General features: G+C 41.0%; 1 protein-coding gene across 1 annotated transcript; it reads right to left on the bottom strand.

Moving 5' to 3' along the window:
* Nucleotides 1-957: 957 nt before the first annotated feature.
* On the bottom strand, nucleotides 958-20377 carry apln (apelin). Its single transcript, XM_041255911.1, has 3 exons — nucleotides 19980-20377; nucleotides 8650-8824; nucleotides 958-3847 (listed from the first exon to the last, which is right to left on the bottom strand). The coding sequence occupies exons 1-2, from the start codon at nucleotides 20044-20046 to the stop codon at nucleotides 8655-8657; spliced, it is 237 nt and encodes a 78-aa protein (XP_041111845.1). The 5' UTR covers nucleotides 20047-20377; the 3' UTR covers nucleotides 958-3847; nucleotides 8650-8654.
* Nucleotides 20378-21843: the final 1466 nt, after the last annotated feature.

The raw sequence follows: 21843 nt of genomic DNA, 5'->3' as shown, positions 1-21843 counted from the left end.
CATACTGATTCACGTTACTCCAGGGAGCTTTAGAGAATTGTTCATTTTGCACTTTCCATCTTTGTTTTCTAAGAAAATATGCAAATGACACTATTTTTCGTCTTAATTTAAATAATGGTCTGTTCCTGAACTTCTCAGATTGCTTTAAAAAAAAAATGAAAGGCTAGGATTAGATAGTTGGAAAAGCTTCATTGTGTCCTTTTCTTTAAACTTGAAGCCTCTGTGACTCGTGACTCGTGACTTGTGGGAGTCAATGATCATTCTCATTCTCCTGCACAATTTGAAATTAGAACTGGGGAGAAAGACCTTCTGGCTCTGGTTTTTCTCCCTTAATTAGCAATGGGCTGTGAAGCCTTTCACTCCATGAGTCACGGGTTCAACCCGAGCGAAGATCAGCGGTGACAGAGCGGCACTCCTGTCTGTTTGAGCAGCAGTGGGGAGCCTTGTGGAGGGCGTGCATGTGGTCTGGCTCATTGTGTCTACCTGTCAAGTGACACTCACTGGCATGTTTATTGACAGTCTGTCTGAGAGTCTGATCATCAGTGTGGCAAGTTGCTTGACCCCCCACCCCTTTCTCCCCAGGTGCTGTCTGACCCAGCTGACTAGGAGTGGGGCCCTATAAGCTTCTTCAGGAAAATGTATTGTTATCCCACTGAAAGCACATATTAATGACAACTGCTACCCTGCATGGAAACAGGGTCAAATGATCTCACTTGGGGCCCATGAAAAAAACGAAACAAATACAAAGCAGATCCATTTCTTAAAATAAGATATTTTTTTTAATATTACTTATTATCATAAAGATATATTTACACACTTTACAGAAATAGAAAACAAAAACAACAGCAAAACCCACAAAGCTACGAATAAAAGAAAATAAGTCCTCCGAGAGCTAAAGCTTGTCTTTTATAAATTAGAAACACAAAATTCAAATATGTACACAATATTTGACCACCGTTTCAGATACACTGTGCCGTGTTCGACACTAAAGACAAACAATGCATTTGGCTGGGCGAATCAGATTAGCGCTGTGATGTGGGTTGTCGGTAACAGAAAAAAAACAATTTGACACTATATTCTAATATACAATCAATGTGTTCAATGTTTCTGTAATATGTGCGGCCAGGTAGCCAGTGGGTAGAGGGGGTTACATAAGTACACAAATTGAATATGCTGTCTAAACATCGCGTACATGTATACAGTACAGTGGGTAGTCAATTGAAGCTGATATCAATGTTGCAACCATTATTATCCTATCAACAATTTGCTGATTAGCTTAGAAATCCTCTGGTAAGAACAGTCGCGGGGATGCAATTCTAAACCTACCGTGTATTTAATGGAGGCTTCTGTTTGCTCTTTGAAATTCACCCCTACCCCTCCACCCCTCATCTCCAGCCAAACACACATTACCACAACTGAATGTGAGCAAATACACACATTAGAAAGGTCTTAGAACATACCAGTATAACAAGTTAGCAAGTGCGCAGGAACAACATGACTCAAGCCTGGCAGTTTCATTGAGATTCTCTGATGTACGCTCTGCTAAAAGGCTGTTAGGAAAGCTGTGAAGTTCTCCTCTGGTATGTAAGAGTTTCCATCAGAATGTAACAGTCTGCGCAGCTTCTACCTGCTGTGAGATCTAGAGACTCATTTTAAAAGTATCATGGAACAAATCCATGGTGAAATCCATAGACTGGTCGACCTCTGCTTTGACGTGATTTACCATTACAATAAAACATACTTCAATCGTATATAATCCAGTGTATTCTACAGTTTAAGAACCTTTTTTTTAATGAAAATAGATTAAATGCATACATTAAATCAGATGTGCATGCTAGCTTTTATCAATAAACATTTATGTGCAGCAGATAACTTGTGCAGATTTCCAATGGTTAAGAGCAAATGAAAACCTCAGCTGGAATCCCAAATAAACCTTTTGAAAAGCTATTGGGAATTGGGTGAGATCTCATTTAGCAGTGTAAACCATTACATACCAGGGCACTGATTTTTCAAGCAGCGTAAAGGCATTGTAAAAGTGCAGCAACACAGGATCACAGGGGTTTGAAGCAAGGCCAGATCCCAGGGTAGAGAGGAGTGAGACTTTCTCTGAAAAGTTTAAGAAAACTCTACTGCGTTTATTTGATTGCTTGCATTCCTGACTCCCTGGAAACTAATTTTAAAGTGATCCCTCTTCAGAAGTGCTTTGTGTTTTTTTTTTTTTTGGGGGGTGGGGGGGGATGGGGGGCTCATTTCAAGCCCCCCAGGCAGCCTGTGCAGCTGATTTAAATACATTCAAGAAACAAAGAGTGAAAAATGAAATAGTATAATCTGTCTGTAGTCTGTCACACTCCCCCCCTCTCCTCCTCCACCTTCACCTTCCATAAACCTTCTGTCTTCATCTACTGAAGACTTGGTGCTGTTCTTGAGGCTTTTCCCAGCTCCCTCACTACAGAAGGACCGGTGCTTTCCAAACAAAACCACGAGGCAGCCTTTGCTTGAATTTATATTGATTCTGAGGTCAGAATCAGTTCCGGATATTTATTTTAAAGAGGAAAATTAATACAATTTTAGCTTTGTCTTAGATTAATATTATGAAGGCTAGCTAGACCTGGGGTGTTACTACCACAAGGGTGTCATGTACTCTGTATCCTGGCTGGGAAAGGCTCATTAAAGCTTCTCTTTCTTTAGAGACATGCTGAACATTTTGACTTTCCTTCAGATTACCCTATTTAGCCACCATCTTCAGAACAGCTCTAAATGTTTGTGTTCCAGTAATGCTGTCAGACCACCATCGGATTCAAAAGCATGGGTTTACTGGCATTGAAATCATGAACACTCAGAACGCTGGGCGCCCCCTATTGGTGCACTCCTGCCAACTCAGCTGCCTCTTTCGTGACATAACAGCAGTAAAAGTCTGTGGGGATGAAACAAGTGGTTTACACACAGCCAAGAAGATATATATATATATATATATATATATATATATATATATATATAGATGAATGCACAGAACAGAGAAAGCTCTGGTGTCGACTTCTAACACAGCGCCCTGAGAACACAAAACAGTGTGCAGTATGGTGTGAAGGCACAGTGTCCCTTCAGTTAAAGGTAACAATCCATAACTTTCTGGGCATTCAGAATCCAAAAGCCAGCTGGTCAGATTGCAGGCACTGTGAAGGAAAAGGGGGCTGGTTGACTTGTCTAGTGATTGAACAGTTTTATTTTGCTCTAATTTAATCTCAGCAATTGACATTGTTTGTTTTCATTTTTCATGGATGGTCTCCAATTGAAAACTATAGATTTTGTGGTGGTGTTAATAGGGATCGTATGTAGCATTGCACAACATGGCTGTGCCTTGTCAAACACAGGATTCCTGCTTACAGCTATAGTGTGTTATCCAGAATTTGGATTCAAATCAACACAATATCTGAAGCTCAAAAAACAACACTGGTTTTGAAAGCCCACGAGTTAGAAAATGGACTACCACCTTTAATTCGAAACCCGAAGCAGGCTACCACACCTTCTTAAAGTGTCTTTAAGACTAACACTGACTTAGAAAGGGTCCTGTTTAGCCACACGTCATGCAAGGAGAGAGGTGTTACAAAGAGGGCAACGTAAAGGTCTCTAGAAGCAAGACAAAAATAAAGAGAGACATTCTTGCAGCTTTGGCCCCCCTCGTGTCGGAGGAGCAGCTTGTCCTTCTGGGCAGACGAAAAGTTGCTTGAAAAACAGGGAGGCGCAGTCGAGGACACTCCTCTTCAGGCCAGACTAGGCCCCCATTGCAAGGCCCCCCCGAGGCAAGGAAGAGCAAGGGAAACGAAACTGGGGGAGGGTGTTCTCAGCCATCCTGCATAAAAATTGAATAAAAAAAAAAAAACAAGATTAAGTAAATAAACAGAATTTCCCTTTGTCTATAAAAGCTAAGATTGTTCATATTGTCAAACCAGAAGTGCAATGGGGGTTAGTATTGGCTGTCAAGTTTAATTTCCCACCTCCCCCAGCAGGTGTCACTATTTAGCATTACTTTATTTCTGACAGATTGTATTCTGCATATTAAATAATTTGTTTACTGCTGAGGGAGGCATTTATATATTTAAATATTTCAAAAGACATGAAGTAGAATATACCCGCCATAAATACCCAATTCAACACTGGGCAGATTATCAAGTGTCCCCAGGTTCTTGAGCAATGAAATAATAAAGAAAAGTTTGATGTTTCTTTAACCTCTATTCAAAGCTGTGCTCTGTTAAAATGCAAGCACTACCCAGCAGTGGGTTAAAGTAAGCTGTTGTGTTCAATTCAGATATGCACAATAAGAGAGTGTAAGAAAATCAGAACAAAAGGTCAAAATGAAATGAACTGGAACACGATTCTGGTTGCTTGCTCTGCAGTATAACCTGTATAGTACTTCTGGTTGCTGGCCAACCAGCAGTGGCTGGGATTACAAGCAGGGAGCATTTTGAGAAGACATGTTCACAAAAGCATAAGTGACATGTTAACTCAGATATACACGCGCACAGCTTCAAGGCTTCGAGTGGGAGGAGTACATGAAAACTCAGAGACCCCATAAACAGGCTAATCTGCTGCCATCAAGAAAAGCGCTAGAGAGTTATAAATCACTGGCAATTATAACGAGCTTCAACCAGGCTGAGCCAAGTGAATGAGGACCAATAGGAAAGCAGCGTCCTACAGCATGCAGCCAACCACAGGCTTGTGAAAATGCAAGTTCAAAGCCGTAAAGGTTGTTGTGGTTTCCCTGTCTTAAGCCCGGGGGGGGGGGGGGGGGGGGGGGGGGGGGGGGGTAAATTGTTTTTTTACATAAGGCAATCAGATTTTCTTTAAAAGATTACATTGAGGTAACATGACAGCTTTTCCAAAGGTAATACAGTATAGCGTCTGTACAGTACCCAGCTAGCACTACCGAGGCAACAATACTCCTCTTTACTGAGTCACTTACACATCTAACTACAAGTTTACTCAGGGAGACAATTTGGGTTCTTCGTTGCTCAGTGTCAGTTTATATTATAATATTGTAGTGTGATTTGGGTTCACCCTGTATACCTGTAGTTAATCAAGTATGAATAACAGCAGATTCAATTTGATTTGTACCAAGCTTAAACTGCAGGGTGACACAGAGCAGCCAAACTGCAGCTAAAACTGAGGTATAGCCACTGTTCACCTGCATGTCCCAATTGGACCCGGGTGGTTCATTGAATCTGGATGTCATAGTGGATAGAATGCATCCTGGTTCTTATAATTAAATCCATTTGCTGCAAATGTTTTTCATGTGGTCTTAGTCATGAGCCATGAGTCCCTGAATGACTGTAGAGAGCAGTCTGGCAGCCTTTTGCTATTATAGCAGTGTGCAGCTGGTAACACCTGTTCTAATTATTTTTGAAGCAACCGGTCTCAGAGGAAATATCAAGTCTTGTTTACACCACAGTAGTTCCTATTCATAAGCAATAAGTCATTCCTGTAATACTGCAAGGGGAGTCTCATCCAAAAGTACAGTGGTGGCATTCTTTACCTGTTCTCTGGGTTACATTCAATTGAACTTCCCAGAAGCTCAGCCTTATATTTTAAATGAAGGGCCTTTCAGAGGCAGATGGACTGAACATCCAGTAGAAATAGGAAATAATGTGTTTTTAAAGCAGTACTGTATTTTTAATTGAATGAAACCCCCAGACCCAAAGAAGATGGACCATGGCAAACGTGCCTGCCGCTCACTGAAAGCACTCCATAAAAGCAGCAATACCACCCTCGCTTTTATCCCTCGGGTGCACAGGCACTGAATTCTACCTCTCTTATCTCCATTCCTCCATCCCCTTGCTCCATCCCCTTTCTCATGCAATATTCTGCACCTGCTCTCTTAATTAACAGCAATCCCTCCAGCAGCTTTATCTGTGGAAGAGTCTCCAGCTGTGAAAAGCAATCTTCAACGGATAATTGGGCAGCACCTCTGAGGAAACGCTCCGTTTTTGGAGGGTGGAACTGGGTAAGTCAGGAATGAGCCACTGAGATTTACAAACAGGGGTATCATCCAATCCCTGGCTACTGTGCAGGTCATCCAGTACAGCAGTCATGTGCCCTCAGTAAAGTAACACCAAGCCCTAGTCACACAACATTGAGGACTGTTCTGTTTACTGTTTAAACATTCTCTTAGGTTAAATGAGAAACCCTTCTAATCCTCACAGTTTAAATAAAACTCCTTCCTTTGAACAGTGCTGAAAGTTTTGACCACAATAAAATGTGTTTTTTCTTTCTTTCTAAACCATAAAAGGAGACTGGCGTTTCTTCACTTTAGTGTCATCTTTTGGTATTTAATGCTGAATTTGGGTGGTTCATCAAAAGCAGCGTGACTGTCTCTATGTAAAAAAAAAATAATAATAATAATTTCCCTTTCTCTTTAAATCCCTGCCGTACAGCTGGTCTGTGTGAGTTCAATATCTACTGTAGAGTTGAAAAGAAGTCATTTGTATCATTACACTGTCTATTAGTTACACCTTTAAATTACAGGTTTGAATGAATGCAAGACTAAACATTACTCTATCCATTCTTCCTCTGAACACCTCCTTATATCCTGTGCTCCCCCAATAAAGCCTTTTGAAACCACTGACTGTGTATCTGCAATGAAAACCCAAGCCTTACACTGCTGGTGAATCTACTGCAATAGTGGAGGCCAAGACCTGAGGCTACACTCAGGGGAGCCTGCCTCCTGACCGATCCACACACAGGCACCTGCACAAAGAAGCCTTCTTTCCTGTAGGTCCCGTTGAGATTTTTCTAGGATCATTCCCTACTGGGAGGAACAATGCTCCTCTCCAGGTGTTTCCCAGAGACTCTCATCCCTTCAAAACAAAAAAAAAAAGAAAAAAGAAAATCCGATCCTTTTAAGTTGGTGTGTTTTCTGTATCAGGGTTTAAGCAGTGTGGTCTGGCTATCACGGTTCTTCTGCTTCCATTAGACTGCTGCAGTGTGCCTGTTTGCTGCTGGGTTGAGGCTGAGGTACGAGGAGCTCAGAATACGTGCCTCAGGATTTTGGTTAAGTAAACTGACCCATGCACTTGACTGGAACTTAACACTGACTATTGTACCTAATGTTTCTGAAAGCAAATCGTTCTTTTCTACGGAGGCTGCATCATTAATAGCAGAGCAATGCTTTTTATAGGGATTTTGATGAAGGATCCTTTTTCTCCCTGCCATGCCGATTATGCCCCCCCCCCACAACATAACAGCAGCTCTCAATATGAAAAGCTCTTTAATTCCTGTGTTCATTCAGATCAGCAGGTTTTTGAATAGCAGTTTTTGTCAAACAAATAAATGCCCGTGGCCCTGCATGGGTTAACAGAATAGAAACAAAAGAATCAACCCAGATTCCATGACTACAAACCCAGGGGCTAGACCCGCATCACATTCCTGATCCAATTGCTATTAGCTCCCTTTCCAGGTTACTTTTATGACGTGAGGTTTTGGATAAAGCTCTGCAGCTTGGCAGTGAACGGCTGGCACCTCCCGTGGGCTTTGTGTGCCCTTCTATGATTCACAATTTAGCTTGCTGGTACATGCTGGCTCTTCAAGTGACAGAACATGCTGGGAAGCAGTGTATTTTCAAGCCCACATCCACACAGTAACGCCCATAATGTGTCTCTATAAGGGCTGAGCTGGGTGCACACAGACACAGTCACCCCTCTGGGACTGGAGTTAAGCTAGACAGCAGTTGCAATGCATTAATGCAGTGCTATACTGCAGTTATATTTCATAGCTAATTATACAGTCCAAACATTTTAACGTAAACACATTTTAAATACCGCGCAGCTGTTTTCCGTTGAGTTGGCTAAAGGCTTATTTTAAAGAAGTGGTTTTAATTAAATAAGGGGTTTTAGTCTGGGCACAATTTGTAATCTATTCAACATGAAGCACAAGGAACAATATACAGAGGTTTTTGTGTTATTATTATTTCTGCTTTCTTTTTAAATATAACAGAAACTAGTTTATACAGAAATTGACAAAAGCAGGCAGTCGTCCAATAACTGCTATAGAAATGTGATTCCCAGCCGGTGCCAACAGTAATGGGACTATGTTGTGGTGAAGGGAGGTAATTCTGAGTTCCCTCCTCATTTCTGCTATCAGAATTGTATACCAGCCTCACTATATTACAGCCAAGCAGTTCTTTGATCCAGCAGGGAGAAATGCTAGTTTGTTTCCCATCATCTGTGATTAGTGTCTGGAATTTTTAAGCTATAACAGCCTGTTTAGTAGAGCCAAGCAACTCTCCAACTCTCCATATATATATATATATATATATATATATATATATATATATATATATATATATATAGGAAGTATTGGTCTGGAAAGCATGTTTTCAAAGCTCTTTCAGCACATTACAAAAGCATTTGAAATATTGGTACTTTCACACTATCCAGCAGAACAAAGAGTCTCTCCAACACACAAGCGCTCGTAACCTCTTGCCAACCCTCTTTGCTAACAGCTGCCTGGCAGACTTACCTGAGGATGTCTGTTACCACCACACTATCGATCTCTTTTCATACCTCCAAGCAGTCTGAAAGTATGGTCATTTGCATATTCAGTACAATATACAATCTGTTGGTGTTAATCTCACTGCCCCTGCATTGCTGCCCTGCTTACCTGATCTAGAACGGCATGGGCCCCTTGTGTGAGAGGCGGGGTCGTGGACGCCGGCCCCTTCTCCAGCTGGCCTGCCTGTGGCCCGGTGCGCTCCGCACTGCGTTCTGCTGCACCAGCTTTCTGATGGTCCCCCGTTCCTCTAGGTCCTTGCCCTCCTCTGGGGCGGCCACAGGCCCTGCAAGACAGAAAGACGAATTCCGTTAATTCAAGCGGCGCTACAGATGTGCTCTGGAGGTGCGTGTGTTCTGTATGTGAGCGCGTGGGTGTGGGAGGTGTTTTGGAGCGATGCATCTGGGCTGCTGCCAAACAACCTTGGCCCCAATGGTGCTCTTTGAAGAGTTTTTATGTGAATGAGCACCAGCCTGTTTGTTTTCAAACTGTAGTGATCTGTACAACCACAGAACTTTGTATTGTGTACCTAAGAGACAAAGATCCCTATGCAGGCAGATATGTTTATGCTATCCCTCAATAACTTTCCGTGGAGCCCTTGATCCACACCATACAAGCCTATTGATCTGCGTATCTTCTATCTATGAGCTTTGCATACTGCAATCTGGTTGTCCATTACCTTTGCCACATCTACCTGTCTCTTTATGCTATGAAAGCCTGAGCTCCAGTAAATACTACAACCGGTGTGGTTTCCATGAAATTGAGACCATGATTATTGTGCAGTGCATCCCTTCTCTCCAAATATTTATATCACCACTGAATCCTAAGAGCTTAAAATACTTATGTGTGTTCAAATTAATTGTAGCCCTTATGCGCTAAGCAGTATAACAATACCTTATGACTATAGACCTTAATACATTTTGGAAGCAATGTTAATTGAGAGAGGAGGAGGGCTGCCTATTCCGGTGTTGTTTTTCCTAGTTGGTACTATTATAAGTGTCAGCATTCAAGTTTCCTTCAGGCTCATCCTTCCCTCTTCCTCTGGGATACCAACTCTACTCTCAGGAAGCCCGGCATCCTTAAGGTTTTTTAACAACCTTGAGAGTGAGATTTACCGACCGCCTTCCTTTCAGGATTCGTGCATCAATCTCCGATTCATAAAAAAATAAAAAAAAATAAAAAAAAACTCAAGGACTTCCATATTCCTGAATGCCACATCTTTCATGGCAAATTAACGTTCTAGTTCTTAGAAAAACAAATCAAAGAGCCCCACTGCTTCTTCCTGTACGGGACCTGCATGACATCACTGACATTGTGTCTAGAAATTCCTCCTTCCTCCAGGGAAAGAGCTTGGGCTGTTTGTCAAATCCTTAAGGAAGCTGCTGCCAGCATAGTAGGTCAGAAAGAAGCCAATATTACTTCAAAGTAATACTATTTGGGCACAATTTGTATTAGACCAATAAACAAAATGCAACGATCTAACAAATTAAGTGTGCAGCAGATAAAGAAATAAACCCAATTCTCAGCGGTGTTAAAGTTGGATTTTATTATCAGTTTTGTGCAATACTAATTTATCATAGTCCAGATGTTTAATCTTATTTGGGCAACTTTACATGGATCATTGATGCTCAAGCAATCCTAATTCTCATTTCAGGAAATAGCCTATTGGCGGCCAGGATTGACATAATCAATTATACTAACGAGAATCTTTATTCACATTAGTGCAAATTATAAGGTTTGTGATATGCATCAAAGGAAACTGGTGGTCTGATTAGCATCACACTATAGGCTAATGCCCAGATTGCTCTCCACTCACAGGTGAAGCCAGACAGGAGAAGCAGCCACCCCAAATACCAGAATGACTGGATCATACAAATGCCTGTTTTAAGGTGCTGTGGTCACCCAAAAAAAGAGCAGATTTAAGGTGTAAGGTGTAACAAAGATTGTGCAGTTTTCATTTATTGTAAACATGTGAATATTTCCCTTGACAGTAACACAGAGCCTTGAGAAGCTCAGCAGAGAAAGAGAGAGCTCATTTATATTATTAGCAGGGTTTGCAGACTCAACCAATCGATATTTGCAGAGTCATTCATGCAGGGCAAGCTATAGAGCATGCCAAGGGGCTGCTGACAGGTACTAGCTACCCTTAGGAGTGAGAGAATTCAACTCAGCAAAGAAAATGCATTCCCCCAAACACATGCAACACATCTCTTTCAATGAAAATCAGTTTATATGTATGCCTGCTTTGCACCCATTCATTAGAGCATTGTCATTTATTTTCTTTTTAATAAATGCTACAGTTTAGGCAGGTATTTTAGCATGTCTTTACTTTCAGACCCGTAATCTCCCCCTGTTGTTTCACTGGATTATAAAAAGAAGGACAGTTTAAAAATTCCGGACACATTCTGCATGTTTTAACTCGAGGGCTTAAAGAGACCAAAAACAGAAAGTGAAACATTAGAGGGAATCAGGTCCGATTGTCCTGGACCCAAAGGGAAGCGGTCTGTAAAATATATCACGGGGCTTCCTTTGTGGGCTTTAAGGGTATTGCTCACGTCTGCCAGCCCTTACTTATCAATGAGATGAATGCGCAGCCGCAGGCTGTACTGTAGCACTGTAGCTGCGCAGTTTATGCAATATTTCTTCTACAATGCGGTATGTATGGACTGCAGTATTTTTGTTCTGCTGGTTTAATGGCATTGCATACTCACTGATAGGGGATGACAGGTGGATTACACCAAAGCTAAGGGGATTAAGAGATGAGACTGACCAAACTCCTATTGAGACTGGAAGCTTTTCATTCACTCTCAATCCTAGGCTCCTCTGAGTAGTTTTTCAGTTCCCCAGGCTCACTGTATGCTATGATTTTCCCATGCTCTTGGGTGGTTTTACCAAGCTTCATATGACATTTAATAAAATTTGAACATTTCATTTGTTTGAAAGGAAATATTTATATATATATATATATATATATATATATATATATATATATATATATATATATATATATATATATATATATATATATATATATATATATTCTATATCAAATTATCAGACACATGGGGACCATTTATTTTCCTTGAAACAAAGCTCTTCCCTCCCCCTGTCAGTGACTCCCAGATTAAAGTTTAATTATTTGGGAATTCCGGGAATGTGTTTTCACTCTGATAATACGTTGACAATCCTCTGCATTGGACTGGATCCAGAATAATGATTAATGCCAAATGGCTCCGATCTCATTACTGCCTCCTGCCTGGCCATACAATTCCCAGGTGCCATTTTTGACTGTCATCTTTTATTAACTTTTTTTAGCACCAATCTACTCTGTTTGCAAGCACGTGCATGTAAATTAGACAGTGAGCTGAACCAACATTGTCTGCTGTTGTGTTGCATCCCACAGCCAGCTGGAGCTGTTTAAGACCAAAGCACAGCAAGGTGCAAAGTAAAGCAAGTCTAGGGAAGCACGGTAAAGAGCATAACTTATCTATGCATAGCAAATATAGTACAGTAGCTACAGCTTGACATGGTATGGGAAGGCTCTTTGCAAGCTTTATCACATAGATCCACCAATACACCTCAAAAACCATGACCTCAGCAGTCACCCCTGCTATTCAATCCCGAGCCTATTCTGAGAGGTAGATTTCCAATGCCCCTGGAAGACTAAGCTGAGGCCAGCAAACTTATTTTGATCATTATTGGTGCAGTTTACAAACCGTAGAGTTAACTGTCATGCCATCTGAACAGACTGATTTTGCACAGTGTTGCTTGCAATGCACAAGCAGTTCTTTGGTTCGCTCCCATTGTCCCAGAGTACAGGAGCACTGCATTGCAACCGAAGATCATTAGCAAACGGTGGACAGCAACACACCACTAATGATACTAATTAGCTAATTATCAGCCCTGGAAAATATGAGTATGGTGCTGAAGCATATTTGTACAGAATAGTTTTTTTCTCCCGATATTTCCCTCAGTTCAGCCAGTCGTTTGTCACAAAGAAGAACTCAGTCTGGAACCTGGGAAAAAGCAGAGGAATTTGGACAGTGCCTTTTAGTGCACTAGCACTCTATTTAGAAAGCAGAAGCTTTGTGGGGTCTCACTGAGGTAGCAAATAAGCGACTTCAAAGCACTTGATGAGGAAGCAAGTAGATGTCATTGTTTGGAATGGAACACTGAATTGTATCACTGGGTTCCAGTAACCATGGCAAGTAGTGTAGAGCTACTAGTTTGTTTTTTTCTAATTTGCCTTAATGAATCTTTAACATTTGTAGCACTACTGTAAACCTATATAATAACAGCAACCTTATATAAGTTTCCTGTAAAAGTATAGAAAATAATAGTAAATGAAATCCATTAAATACATGAGCTGTATTAGTACAGTAGTTTTGCAAGGGTAAGCTGTGCATTTCATTCACGTTTCACAACTTGCCCTACTACAGTATATTATTATAAACAAATAGCAACAGGTAATTCTATCGAACTGTCAAATAAATAAAATGCAAAAGCATTTTGACCGTATTGTACCACATTTGTTATCTTGTTCTCATTGGCATATATATTTCAATTGTGATTTATCTCTTGAAGTCTATCACGAAAGCATTTGCAGTGTAAAGATGTGGAAACACTTGACTGTTTAACTGGGTGCTGTGCAGCACTGAGGGATATCTCAGTGCTGCTCCACTGGAAGGTATTACAGTATATAGTGCCCCCATTGTGTCTAGATTTTGCCTCCAGCCTTTACGTCATGTTTCTTTGAGCTCCTGTAAGTCTTTGCCAGACAGTTCTCACTGACTGGGGAGAAGACACAGACTCTGCTGCAGCAAAGAATCCAGCTGGAGGTTCTGAGGAACGCCCATGGATTTCTCCATCTGATCATTAGAGAAGTTCTTGGCGGACAAATTCCCTAATCAGCGACAGCCATTCATATTAACAAGCAACCATTCTCACAATGCCTCCCTGCACTCGCTGAAACAAATACGCACGCACACACTTCCACTCACTCACACACACACAAACACACACACACAGAAACACAAAGGGGCTGCAAGCTGGCCGTGAAGGAGGGAAACTTGTGTCTTGCCAATCCTGAAAAATCTTCCTGCATCCAAATTAAGCAACTCTTAATTGTGACGTATTGGTGCGGGGAGGGTGGAATTAGTTTTCAACTCAGTTCGTCACCAGACAGAAAAAAAAAAAATGGACAATTGGCAAAAGTTTTGAAGTGAAGGCATTTACTTTACTACAATTTAAATGAAATTTGTACCTAAAAGCTGATTTTTTTTCTTTCTTATTTTCAATAGCACAGCCGTGTTGCAGAAAGATGCCAATGAGTGACTGTGGTCTGACCCATAACTGACCCTGCTGAGAAAGAGCCAAGAGTTTAAACAGAGGGGAGTTGTCACTAGCACTTCCATTTACAAACACAAGGCAAATTTACTCAAACAATCTGCAGTATATCCCTCCACAATGCAAGAGGGGTGAATTGATATAGTCCCTAGAGAGAAGAGGAAGCACTCTTCCACTGTGTTAAGACAGCATCAGGTATATCACAAGACCTTTTTTACTGGCAAGCACAGAAGTAAAATGTTGGACATGTTTTGTGGTTAAGCAAGTCTCTCATCCTCAACACATTCAGCAAAGCTGGACAGTGCAGCTAAGTTAAAGCACAGCCCTGTAGCTTACACTGGGTCTGTCTATCTGTCTGTGCTGTACCTGCTGCATGGGTAGCAGAAGGCTTTGATCAGCAGTAGCGGCTGTGGAGCATCTTTCTCGCACATTCAATACACAGTATTTTCCTTTAGAATATAAAGGCGTCATTGCTTCTAGCATGGCCAACAGTAACTGAGGGCCTTGGCAGAAACTGGTACCAGCCTCTTGCAGACTTTTAGAGCACGTTGCCATGGCAGCGACCGTGAATGGAGCTCAGTTCGGGAACAAAAAGAGTGACATTGTCAGTGTGAATGAATCGAGTTTCCGAGTCTACAAATTTGTGCACACGAGCCCTGAATCCGTTATTAGTTTCAGGGTGCTTTAACCCTTTCCCCTGCCAGGCTTTGCTTTCTCATCGTTGTGATTGTAATGGCTCTTAATGTATTGCTCTTTTCCTGTTTTATATGAGCCATTGTGCTGCTTTTATATTGCCGGGCTTGTGGGTGGAATGAAGGACAGCTTTGTCTAGCGTTACTCTGCAGGGGAAAAGAAGTGGATAAAACGTGTGTGCAAACAGCCCTGTTACAGATTTAACTCCTCAACTGCCAGGTTCCGTGATAAATTTCGGTTTTTGGACCCTAAGGAGTAATTATGATTTGACACTTTAACCAACCTGGACCTTGAACCTAAGCACTCTCGATATCTCTACATACGATCTCGTGATCCTAAGAGTATAAGCCATGATGCCACATCCTGCTGATACAAGCAATTAAACATGGGTCATGCCACGTCAGCCTTTTACAAGCTGAGCCTGCGCCATCCAGTCCTGTAATTGACAGGACATGAGTGATCTGTCTTAATGTGTTAAAGTGCTGCATGACAACCTTTGCTGTCTACAACTGTGTAATACAAACAGCTGATGCTCAAAAAATATAACAGAAAAATAAAAAAAAAAATCAACCATGTCCATCCAGAAGAGGAGGTAGGGAAAGCCAGCACTCACAGAGTCACAGTACTGTATTTTGCACTGTGCAGAAGTGCACCTTTTGAGGTTATAGAACTTTTCTTTTGCACTATTGCACAATGTTAGTAAATTAGATCAGTCTCAATGTACAATGCAAAGGGAGCAGGTTCAGGGTTAGGATCCTTTGTAACCTGCTGCTTTTAATCTAACCCAGGATCTTCAATATCGGAGCAAACAGGCTTAGCCTGCTGAGACACTGCAGGGGGTTCATCAGCTGGGACAATCGCATACAGTACCTGTCCATTCACCAATCTGTGGAGACACCAGGGGTGGAGCCAAGGACAGGGGTGCCTCGTTTTCATGGGCACACTAATCAGCTGCGAACCATGTCCCCCACGCTGTGTCACGCTGTCATCACCTAAAACCTGCACGCTTTGTAAAATATGAACTGTGACTGTTTGGAAGCACATCATTAACTGTGTCCCAAGCCCCGCAGTGCCCTTCGATTGGGGTTAGAGATTCAAATGCCCGGATTCCAGACTAATTCATTTAATTGTGCCGTGCGAGGCCAGCTGTGTCAATAACAACATGAAGGGGGCAAAAGGGATGTCAACTCTTAACACACTGGCCCCAGAGATCCTTTCTCCCAAGGGATCCAATCCTAATTAAACAGGGATGGGAATAAGACTCCCAGTACATAGCAGTTTGATCCACTTTCAGTTTTACTGGGAGTTTGGTAAGACACACCTGAGCTTGTCACCTATACACAGATATGCAGGTCACTGCAGTAAAAAAGCATGGAAAAGCTGCCACAGTGTGCAAGTACCCATGCATACAATATTGTTTTGGACATTATGCCTATAGCATAGAAGCACTTCATCCTAGCCACAAGTACAATAATCTGCACATTGGATTTTTTGGAATAGATAAGAGGCTTTCTACACTTGCTTTTAATTTAGGTAGGCAATCAGTCTAGTACAGTAAGTTTTTGTAGATAAGATGATATTGCAAATGCATTTTGCTTACAAAATGTTTACAACAAAAAGAGAGAAAATAAATAGAAATTGGACACTGGTATGCCTTGAAATGTTTCAAAGCACACAATTACTTCCAGCAAAAATCAGATTTTCCCTTGCAACTGATGTCTGTGCCAAGCAGCTGGCGCGCATCGTTACTTGAATTCTCGCTCAAACCCCGCGGTTCTAAGGCTATTTGTCGTTGCAATTAGACGTGACTGCGATGGAAAGATTTCAGGTATGCGTGTGGGGCTGCCTGCAATGGATGTGGATGTTGAAAAATTCAAGGTACTGAGCGAGTTTAAGCTCGTTATCGAATGTGCCTGTACGTAATTGAAAGAGCTTGTCTGGATTCAACGCAGATTTTTTTTTTTTTTTTTTTTTTTCTTGAGTTAGGCAAATTTATGTTTAAACTGATGACTGCTTCATGTTGAAAAGAAAGACACGGTATAAACGATGAAAACCCTTAGACTGAAGCAATTCAGCCTCCCTCAGTCTGGGCTGACAAACGTGAAAGCCCGCACTACTTGCTTCAACTGTTTATTTTAATTTAAAAAAAAAAATTGGAACGCAGTTTTCATGTTATTGCCAAACAAACTCTTTCTGTCTAATGCTTTTGAGAGGAACGTAGCTGCGTAACGCCATCTCCCAGAAAAAAGGTTGCTTTAAGAAATCTAAGATGCTACCTCTTGTATTTAGACGGTAACCTAGGAGAGATTTTTTTTTTTAACTCAGTTGGCCGTTTAATTGTAAATGCAATGATCTGGATAAAAACAGGTGTTTAATACAGTCCTTTGCAATGCGGGAAAGAAAAGACTCCGATACCACCAATGTCTTTTTTCTATGCAGCAGGTAGACTAGGCATCGTAGTACAAATCAGTCTCGTGAAAATACACAACGTTTTTATTTATTTTTTTTATTTTTTTTTATTTTACTCTGTAAGGAAAGGGTAGTTCATATAAACTTTCCAGTGCAGCAAACCATTCACAATATGGCTTTAAGATAAATGCATTTATTTCAATATAAACCAGTTAGCTCTGATTATATTGATTATATCGATATTTTATAATAGTTCAACTTATGCACAGTAATTCTGCTATGCCTGACAGAAAGTGCAGTTCGATATAGGGATAATAAAACACGCTTAAATGATCCCACTTAAGGTAAAGTCAGAGCTCTTCAAAACTGTTGCCTATAGTGCTGAAGTCAGGACAGGTTTACTATTCTAACACCACACAAACAAGCAGCGTGTCAAAAGGGAAAGGCTTCAGCCAGCTACTTTCTTGTGCTAATAATAGGGTTGGCTGCACTGCAGTATTTAAAGCCTTTTGAACCATTCCTTTTTATTACAGATGCAGTCTTTCACCTGCAGTTTCTGGACCACCAGCTGTGTTTTACAGCCTGTTTAATATTTCAGTGGCCGCTGGCTCTCCAATGACTGCAAATCTACTAATCTAGAGCCCCCGGATACATCTTTAAAGACCGCCTGCTGCTTCTTTTAGTTCTGCAGAAACCCAGGCTCTGTCAGCAACGGTGAGGCGAGCACTTTTTGAATGTATTTGAATTAAGTGTCTCTCACTCAAGCAGGCACGTTAGGTTCTCATGCCCCCAGAAAGCTATGTCATGGTTAATCTGGAATCTTTGATGTCTTTAAAGGAGATTGAACCTTTATCAGCAGCAACCCTCCCCAGACTCACCACGCTGGAGTAGATTAGACAGAGTAAATCCAATTCATCCCTGCCCAGGATTTAGACTTTTTACATACAAGAGGTTTTCGAATGTATAAACAGCTTCTGTAACTCTTTGCCATTAGTGTGAAGGGGCCACAATGGGCAGACTGGCCAGCACTGATTCTGCAAGGTGTTCAAATTGCATAGAAGTGATAAATGACCATTCCACAGTGATTATCTCCTCTTAATTCCTTTAGGCACTGAACTGTTACTGTATGGTACAGTCACTGATTACAGTAAAGCATATAGTCATGGATAGATACATTAGCGAAATCAGCTGAGTGTACTGGGGTTATGATTTAACAGTTCCTGTATTGTTGAAAAGAAACACTGTAAACCTGCAGCTGTTTTAATGAGTACCATATTTCTTACAACAGGCTCTCTGTGGCTCTGCCGTGACCTGGGACATAAGACTGCATGTCTGAAATGACTATGCTGGTGCTAGACTGAGTGAACAATACATCAAAGATTTGCATGCCCAAGCTTTCACGGGATCAGAGCATGGCATCCTTTAGAAAGCTCACCTGCTCGATGAGGGCTGCAGAGGAAGTCAGCCAGGCATCCGAATGGAGGCGTCTCAGCAGCGCTCTTTTCTCTCCGTGTGTATGCGTGTTTTTACATTTCTTTTGATTTGTCTGTGATGAATGAATGGAGATGGGTTGACGGCGCTAGAGACGAAAGCCCTCATCCACAGCATGTGTCACACAGTTACCTTTCCCAATGAGCCTCAGCCCTGCACTAGAGGAACCCATGCAATCATCGGGTTCCCTGGCAGCCTGCCCACAGCGTGGCTGCTTGGTGTCCCAGCTTTTCCCATCTATAGGATTGCAAAAACTGCTGATTACCACCAAACCAGGGCTAGGAGTCTAGCCTCCCACAGACACTTCATTAGACAGTCTAGGATGACACACTCTGATGATTTCTGCTACAGTAAATTACATGATGTCAGTGGAATTAACTCTATAAGGTAACGGCTCAGATAATCACAGGGATATTTTGGGTACCTGCTAATTCTCCTTCATTATTTCTTTTTTTGCTGTCTTTTCATGCTTGCCCTACACTGTACAATGTAACAGATACACGACTAGGCAGATTCCCAGTGATAAAACATCATACCCTGAGGCAAACTATACAGGCTATTATTTCAACACCTTCCTTTGCTATTTAATCTTGCATCAGTGCAAATGCTCTTGTTTATTATTCAGCATATAGACAAATGGGTTTAATCTGTTATAAGAAGTATGCCAAAGAGTAAATATTTCCAATACAATAAAAGCCACAAACCACTAAGATGAGGGTTAAGGTATTTAGTATAGACTTACAAACTTTTTATGATAAAAACCTAAAGGAAAGCTAGGAAATACTGTTCCAGGACTGTGTAGTTCTCTGATTTACAGTTATGACTATATATGTGATCACAGTAAAAATCATAAATAATTTATTAATTATTGTGCTGTTGAAGTCACACTAAAACTACTGTACACCATACTATATACTACAGAAATACACATACAATATAACTAGTTGTGGTTATACTGCAGTTTTACTGCATTATACCTGTTGCTGAAGTTTTATTATAGTGGTCTTAAACTGAGCTACAACTGAGCTACTGTGCTTCTGAACGGCAGTGACAGTGTAGTTTAGCTGTAGTCTAACTAAACCCCTTTTCTCAGTTTCTGTGCACATTTACATCGGTACAGTGTCATTATTTCAAAAAGTTAAGCTGCATAACAAGTGCTTTTAATAGGGTTTTATGAAAGCAGAAACACCTTTAAAATTAATCAAACAAAAGAAAAACAAAGATCAGTAGAAATTGTCAATGCATATCCTAAACCTGTTGGTCATATTTTTAATGGTTAAATATCAGATAGAAGAACTAACCCTTATGCATCTATTAAACTCCATTACAAAAATCAGAGACCTTACACCAGTAAAAGCAAGTTAGGAAACTAAGCACTTAGTTTGCCAAATTGAGGGCTAACCAGTCCTTGTAACTGATTAACTCACAGTGCTTGGCTAAACCTCTATTAGAAAACAAAATGCATTATAGCAAAGCAATGGAGCCAGAGCTCACTCACTTACCCCCACTGACGGAGTACAGCATGGACACAAAGATCAAAATCACCAGCGTGAAAATCTTCACATTCATTTTTTCCTTTCCCCTCTGGCACTCCGCTAGCTGTGTGTTGTAAAACAGCGTGTGTGTGTGTGTGTGTGTGTGTGTGTGTGTGCTCTTGAATGTCAAGGGATATATATATATATATATATATATATATATATATATATATATATATATATATATATATATATATACAGTGTATGTATGCAGGCGTGACAGCGACACTCCGAGACAGAAGGCACGTCTTTCTCTGTGAGCTTCCGAGGAGGTGTGTCTCTTTTGAGAGGCAAACCAGCGCCAAGTTCAGTAGAGCTGTGAATGTGCGGAGAAGCAGCCTGCAGCAGGTTTATGTATGTGAGCTGTTTGCCTTGGATAAGAACCCCAGTCGGTCATGTGGCTAATGTGTCAGGGACTGTGTGGGTTGTGGAAAAGGGGCCTCCCCCATTGACCCACCCACATGAGACACAGTAGAAAGGGAGGGGGGAGAGAGTGAGCGGTGTTCAGGGGTATTGTAACTGAACCGGCAGTCTTGTTAAACAGACTCAAAGTTTTTTGAGAAGCTTGCCAGAAATAAAGGTAAATTACATATGAAGGGGGGGGATTAACCCTTTCCTGCTTTTGTTTCCTCAACATCTGGATGGGAAATAGACATGTTTCTGCAGTGAATCACTTCCCTGCTCTCCAGAAGAGTTTTGTGCGTGTGTGTTTGTGTCTATGATGTGTGTTGTTTTCTTTAGCTAATTACATTGACCTGTAGGGTGATCCAGGGCCAAAATGCATCCACAGTTCAGACAACCAAGCAACATTCCAAACCAGGAGCCTTTTAAATGAATTAACGTTCTGGGGTCAATTTGAGATATTTTGAAAAATGACAATTTTAGTAAGCTTTGCTTTGGAGTTAAACTTATGTAAGTCTTGTCCTTTCCCTATAAAGTGTTTTTAATATGCTTTACCATACTTTTCTATTATTTACTGTGCTTGCCTATGCTGTACCATGCTTTCACTGTGCTTTATTACACTTTGCTATGCTTTTACAGTAAACCTGTATAAGGGTTACTTCTTGTACCAGATACTGTGGTAAAATGTAGGTTTGTTTTAAATTGGGTGTGCCACATAATTTTATTGAAATTGCTTCCCACAAAATGTTTCGTTTGGTTAAAATCGTGAGAGTTTGAATCTTGTGTTGATTTTAGATGAAGAAGCCACATGCAATAATGACCAAGTGGTTATCTCTCCAGGTGGGTGATTCAGATAGTTGGACAAAAAAGGATACAGAATTTTCAATAATCTCAGGACATTAGACATTATTTTCCACAAGCCTGAACACAAAGAGATACAGAGTAAAAGCCCAGTGCAAGAGCTGCAGAATGATGTGGCAGTGCATCTTCAGACAAGCTTTTACTGAGGTGTCTGGGAGCGTAATAATGTCCTTGAGAAAATGGAAGCTCTTGAAGTCGAAAAAAGTTAGAGCTTGGAAAACCTAAGGAGCACTTAGAAAAGTGATTTGATTGTGAAAATGATATGATTATGAACTTCCACAATTTTAATTTACAACATTTTAAAGCAAGTTTCGTCGTGGACTTTGTCTGTTTTTGTGCACTGGTTTTTAGTATGCTTGTAATACTGTATAAAACGGTGTAGTGCTTGGGGTAGTTATGTTCTAAGTCAGCTGAACTTTGTAGCACATGTGAAAGTTGTATACTTACCTTATTTTGGTATGTGTAAAATGAAGAAAGGTGACATGAGTTTTCAACGTGCACATGAAAGCAGTAACGTGATAAAAAAAAGTAGAGGGGGTGTTGGGACTGTGTGGGTCAAAGGAACTGT

The sequence above is a fragment of the Polyodon spathula genome, chromosome 7 (genome assembly GCF_017654505.1).
Source record: "Polyodon spathula isolate WHYD16114869_AA chromosome 7, ASM1765450v1, whole genome shotgun sequence".
NCBI classification, from domain to species: Eukaryota; Metazoa; Chordata; class Actinopteri; order Acipenseriformes; family Polyodontidae; genus Polyodon; species Polyodon spathula.
The sequence above is the reverse complement of the archived record's forward strand: the minus strand, read 5'-3'. Positions and strand labels throughout refer to the sequence as shown.

Coding starts and splice junctions, on each gene's coding strand:
- apln (XM_041255911.1), bottom strand. CDS start 20,046: ATGAATGTGAAGATTTTCACGCTGGTGATTTTGATCTTTGTGTCCATG. Junction 8,825..19,979: donor GCTGTACTCCGTCAGTGGGG/GTAAGTGAGTGA, acceptor TCTGTCTTGCAG/GGCCTGTGGCCGCCCCAGAG.